We start from the raw sequence: 5369 nt of genomic DNA, 5'->3' as shown, positions 1-5369 counted from the left end.
CCGCGGCCGCCGCCCGCAGCGCACGGGCCCGGCCTCCAGCCCGCCTCCTGCGGGCGCGCGAGCCAAGCCCTGCGGGCGCGCGAGCCAAGCCCTGCGCGCGGGGGCGGCGCCGCCCGCGACAGGACCCCGGACAGAAGGTCTACAAGGGAGTCGGAGGCTGCGGTGGACGCTGTGTGGACAGCTCCCAGCCCCACCCTCTCACGGCGTGTCCTGGCACCCCCAATTCGAGAGGCACCCCAGTGCCCCTGCCCCTTGGCGGGAGGAGACTTAGAGGGCACGCGCCTGGCTGCTGGTGGAGCTGGTCTCGGGGCGAGGGTGGGGCCCGGGGAGGCCAAGAGGCCCGCGGGTGGGGGCGTCCTTTGGAAGGACAGGAGGTGGGGACCGGGTCTCTGGGAAAAGCCAACTGCGGTCCCGGCCCAACTGCTGGGGACCCGCCGGACTCTTTCTACCTCGTGGTATTCAAGGACAGGCAAGGACCGGGGTGGCCGAGGGCTGGACTCCTGGGCAGTGAGGGGTGTCGGCGACCTGGGGTCTCCGGCACCCAGGGCCGCGCCCCCCGCCCCCCCACCAGCTCCCTTCCAGCTCTTCCCCCTCCCCCCTGCCCCGCCCCACCGCCGCCTACCCCACAGGAAGGCTTCTCAGTCTGCCTTCCCAGAAACCGCCCCTTCTTACCTCCTTGAACCCCGGCTTGCCGCTGCCACTCAGCTTCTCCCCTCGATCTGGGCGACCCCCCTCACCAGGCATCTGCTGCAGCCTCTGCAACCCGGCAGGCGCCTGTCGTCCCAAGGCACGGGCACGTCTCCAGCTCCATGGGTGACCCACGTGGCCCGAGGCCGGCCAGTGCCCTGGACGTGGGTGAGGTCCCTCCTCTGCCCGAGCCAGGCCCACCCCCCTCAAGGGGCTGGGCCTCCCGGGCTGCAGCCTCCACACCCACCAGCCTCCCCCCCCCCACCTCTCACTGCTGGGGCAACAGGCCTTGACCAGCCCCCACCCAGCCGAGCGCAGGGACACTCCACGCGTCTCTGCGGTCCACGCTCCTGGCTGTCCGGCTGTGGGGGCTGCTGCTGCCTCGCTTTAGAGGGTCCAGGTGCCTGGGGCTTCCCTGGGGGCTCAGACGGTAAAGTACATGAGAAAGGGAGAGTCGCTCAGTGGTGTCTGGCTCTCTGCCACCCCGTGGACTATTCAGCCCGAGGGATTCTGCAGACCAGAATACGGGGGTGGGTTGCCACACCCTCCTCCAGGGGATCTTCCCGACACAGGGGTCAGTCTCACGTCTCCCGCCTTGCAGGCGGATTCTTTACCAGCTGAGCCATCAACGCAGGAGACCTGGGTTCAGTCCCTGGGTGGGCAAGACCCCCTGGAGAAGGGAACGGTTACTCACTCCAGTGTTCTCACCTGGGGAACCCCATGGACAGAGGAGCCTGGTGGGCTACAGTCCATGGGGTCCTAAAGGTTTGGACATGACTGAGTGACTGACAGCCCCCCACCACAGGTGCCCCGTGGTTCCCACAGCCGCACAGCTGGCCCAAGACTGGGTGGGAGGCTGACCTGGAGTCCTGCTCCTGACCCAGGCCGACCCTCAGCCGGGAAGCAAGTTGCCCGTGGAGGTGTGAACGTGTCATAAACAGTGCCGCGGGCAGCCTGGCCCATGAGCCATTCCCACCATCCCTTCCGAAAGACCCCAGCTGGAGGCCAGCCCCAGAGGGGGCCCCACCCTTCAGGCAGGACCTGCCTCCCATCCTGGCGCTGGGAGGCAGGGTCTCCGGGGCCCTGCAGGTGGCTCTGCCCGACCCAGTGGTGGCCGCCTTCCGTGTGGCTCCCAGCTGCAGGTGGGGGCCCAGGCCCCTCTCCCTGGCTCTCCCCGCCCTCCTCCGTCTCCACCTCGGCCTTTAACCGGCAAGCGAGAGTGCAGCTGGAGAAGGAAATGGCAACCCACTCCAGTGTTCTCGCCTGGAGAACCCCATGGACGGAGGGGCCTGGCTGGATACAGTCCCTGGGGTCACGAGAGGTGGACACGACTGAGCGACTAGAGGCGGGAGGAGAGTGCGGAGGTTCCTCATCTCGTGGTTTCGCGCGCCCTGTTCGTGTCTTTGTGACGATAATAGCATGGTGTGTTGTGCAGTCGGCGTGGGGGCGGCAGCCCTTCAAATGCCCCGTGTTTACGTCCACGCGGGGCAGCGGCTCGGGGGTCGGCTGTGACCGAGCGTGCCCGCAGTGCGGGGGTGCTGGCGAGGGTGCCCGCCAGGTGTGCCGGCAGAGACCGGCGAGCCTCGTCCTTTCTGGCAGAGGCTCTGGTCTTTGTCGCGTGCAGGGTCAGCTAGTCCTGGGAGGGTGGGAGGAAGGCTGCCCTCCCGGGGCTGCCTGGCGTCGGCCTGACGGGCACCTTGTTGCAGAGCGCTGGGCAGCGGGACCATAAAGCAGAAGCCTCACCCCTGTCCACATGGACCTGGACTCGCTGGCAACTTTAAACGTTATCCTTTGCGCTCATTCTCTGGCTTCCTCGACCTCAGTGCGCACGCCCCCGTGTGCCCCCATGCTCTGTACGGCCCACGCCATCCGTGTTTCCGTGGATGTGCACGACCATCCCTGACAGTTTCAGCACATCTTTGCGCCTCAGAGAGAAACCCTGGCACGCCCATCTTCCTACGCCCAGCTGCCAGGGGCGTGCCCACCGTCCTTGGATCACCCTATTCGGGACATTTCACGTGAGGGGCATCCCGTGGCGTGTGCCCTGTGAGTCCGGCTTCCTCCGCACGGCGAGGCGCATCCAGACTTCGTCTGAGTGGTAGCATGTCGGGGCTCCGTTCCCCTTGGTGCCTGAGTGGCGTGCTGTGCTGCGGGTGGACCCCGTTCTGTTGAACCATGTACGCTTGGGTCGGTCTGCTTTCACGGGGCTCTGGACACTCACGCACAAGCCTGTGGATGGGTGTCTGGTTCTCTCGGTTGGCACCTGGGGTGGGCTCTCAGGGTCCCTAGGGACCTCTGTTTCACATTGCGGGGAGCGGACGCACTGAGGTCCAGCGTTCTCCACACGCTGCCCGCTCCCGGCCCACCGGCCGTGGGGGAGGCCCCACACCCTTGAGAGTGCCTGTCCCTGTGCGTCTGGCTCCAGCCGTCCTGGTGGATGTGGCTGGTGTCTGTGGTTTGGTTTGCGTTTCCCGCTGGGTGACGATGCCCAGCATCCTTTTCTGTGCTTCTCTGTTTGCACAGCTTCCTTGGAGAGCTGTCTGTTAAACCTTCGTTCTTCTAACCATGCAGTTGTGAATGTTCTTTATGTATTATGGATTAAAGTTCCTTATCAGATATACGATTTGCAAACTTATTTTTCCCATCTTGTGGGCTGTCTTTTCCCTGTTTTCATGGTGTTCTTTTAATTTCGATATTTCCAGTTTGTCTGTTTTATTTTTTGTTGCTCGTGGTTTGGTGACACGCCTCTGCATTCTTCTGGTTTGTCTGTTTGATCCTCTGCCCACGTGTCTGCGGGGCACAGCCAGATATCCTGGGAAGCCCCTCGAGGTCACTGGTGCTGGGAACTCTTGACTCGGCAGAGGCACAGGTGAGCGGAGGTGGGGCCTCCCTGGGGCGACTCGAGGGGGGCTCACCCACCAGGACACTTGGGCTTCCTCGGTGGGCATGGGCGCGGCCGGGGCGGCATTAGCACCCGCACCCGGAGACGGGAGGAAGCCAGGACGTCCCACCCGCTCTGGCTGCCAGGGTCCGGAGGAAGGGCCTGTGCAGTGACCGAGGCCTGCTCCACCTGCACCCCCGTGCTGGGGGTGGGCGGTGATGGCAGGAGAGGGCGGGGCTGATATGGACAACAGCCCTCACCTCACAGGGTCCCGTCAAGGGAGGGCCCCGCCAGGACTGAGGTCCTACCCCGCCCGCCTCTGGGGCCCAGAGAACAGACCACCCCCCCACACCCTCTCTGTGTCGGCCAATGGAAGGGCCTTCTTTTTGCCGCGTCCTGCATCCTCCACTTGGCGCTGTTCTGGGTGGAAAGTGGTCATCGTTCCCCAGCCTCACCGAACAAGGCCTCCCGGTGGCCCACAGTGGGCACGTGAACAGGGCGTCTATGGAAGTTTCCTCCTTGGAAGGAAAGCTGTGACCAACCTAGACAGCATATTAAAAAGCAGAGGCATTACTTTGCCAACAAAGGTCTGCCTAGTCAAGGCTGTGGTTTTCCGCAGTCGTCATGTATAGATGTGAGAGTTGGACTGTAAAGAAAGTTGACTGCAGAAGAATTGATGCTTTTGAACCGTGGTGTTGGAGAAGACTCTTGAGAGTCCCTTGGACTGCAAGGAGGTCCAACCAGTCCATTCTAAAGGAGATCAGTCCTGGGTGTTCATTGGAGGGACTGATGCTGAAGCTGAAACTCCAATACTTTGGCCGCCTGATGCGAAGAGCTGACTCAGTTGCAAAGACCCTGATGCTGGGAAAGACTGAGGGCAGGAGAAGGGGACGACAGAGGATGAGATGGTTGGATGGCATCACTGACTCAATGGACATGAGTTTGAGTAAACTCCGGGGGTTGGTGATGGACAGGGAGGCCTGGCGTGCTGCAGTCCATGGGGTCACAGAGTCGGACACGACTGAGCAACTGAACTGAACTGAACTGAAGTCTCCAGAGAGTGGCCGCTACACCTGCCTGGCTGCCTGGCTGCCTGGCTGCCCTCAGCCGGACAGACAGTTCACAGGAGAGGGGGCGGCAGACTGGGGACCCTTTCCCTGAGGCCCGGGTCCTGGGGCCCCGGGCAGCAGCTCAGATGGCCCGGCCCTGACTCGGGCTGCCCCTGCCTCCTGGCCGCTGTCTGCTGCCGGCGTCAGCTCAGTTGGGGGACCTCCGCCTGCTCCTCGGAAAGGCCCCCGGGGCCCCTCCTGCGTCTGGAGTGGGACGAGCGCAGACTCCCTCACCCGGGGGGTGTGACCTCAGAGGTGCCTGAAGGCCATCCAGCCCAGGACCCTGCAGCCCACAGTGCCGTCCGCCAGCCCCAGCAGGGACGCCCGCTCGTCTGCCTGGCTCCCGGCTCAGGGCACCTCAAGGAGCCGGAGGGACCCCATCCTGCTCAGCTCAGCCTCCGGGCCTGGCTGTCTGCACCACTGGCAACCTCCCGCCTGGGGCAGTTAGGTCCCTGTGACACACAGCCCTCGTGGAGCCAGTGTGCATCCCTCTTTGTCCCCAGGGTTGAGGGTGTCCCGAGGGTCCAGCGAGCCCCAGGGGCCTGAGCAACAGGCCCGAGGAGGCTGGGAGGTGAGGAGAGACCCGCTCCCGGATTTCAGAGTGCCCTCGCCTCTGGAGCCCAGCCAGGAGGGGCCGGAAGGCCGGCTCGGGAAACAGGGGCATCTACCTGGTGCTTGGGCTCACCAGCCAG

At 64.4% G+C, this 5369-nt stretch overlaps 1 protein-coding gene across 1 annotated transcript in view; it reads right to left on the bottom strand.

The window, feature by feature from the left end:
• The window catches only part of NKD2 (NKD inhibitor of WNT signaling pathway 2), a 29334-nt gene extending 25327 nt beyond the window's left edge, over positions 1-4007 (bottom strand). The window contains exons 1-3 of the mRNA XM_040262198.1: positions 3921-4007; positions 3668-3805; positions 1715-1887 (exon numbers count right to left, since the gene is read on the bottom strand). Of these exons, the coding sequence (XP_040118132.1) occupies positions 1715-1887; positions 3668-3805; positions 3921-4007 (398 nt within the window). The remainder of the gene's footprint in view (positions 1-1714; positions 1888-3667; positions 3806-3920) is intronic.
• Between the last annotated feature and the right edge of the window lie 1362 nt (positions 4008-5369).

The sequence above is a fragment of the Oryx dammah genome, unplaced genomic scaffold (assembly GCF_014754425.2).
Source record: "Oryx dammah isolate SB20612 unplaced genomic scaffold, SCBI_Odam_1.1 HiC_scaffold_20, whole genome shotgun sequence".
Taxonomy (NCBI): domain Eukaryota; kingdom Metazoa; phylum Chordata; class Mammalia; order Artiodactyla; family Bovidae; genus Oryx; species Oryx dammah.
The sequence above is the reverse complement of the archived record's forward strand: the minus strand, read 5'-3'. Positions and strand labels throughout refer to the sequence as shown.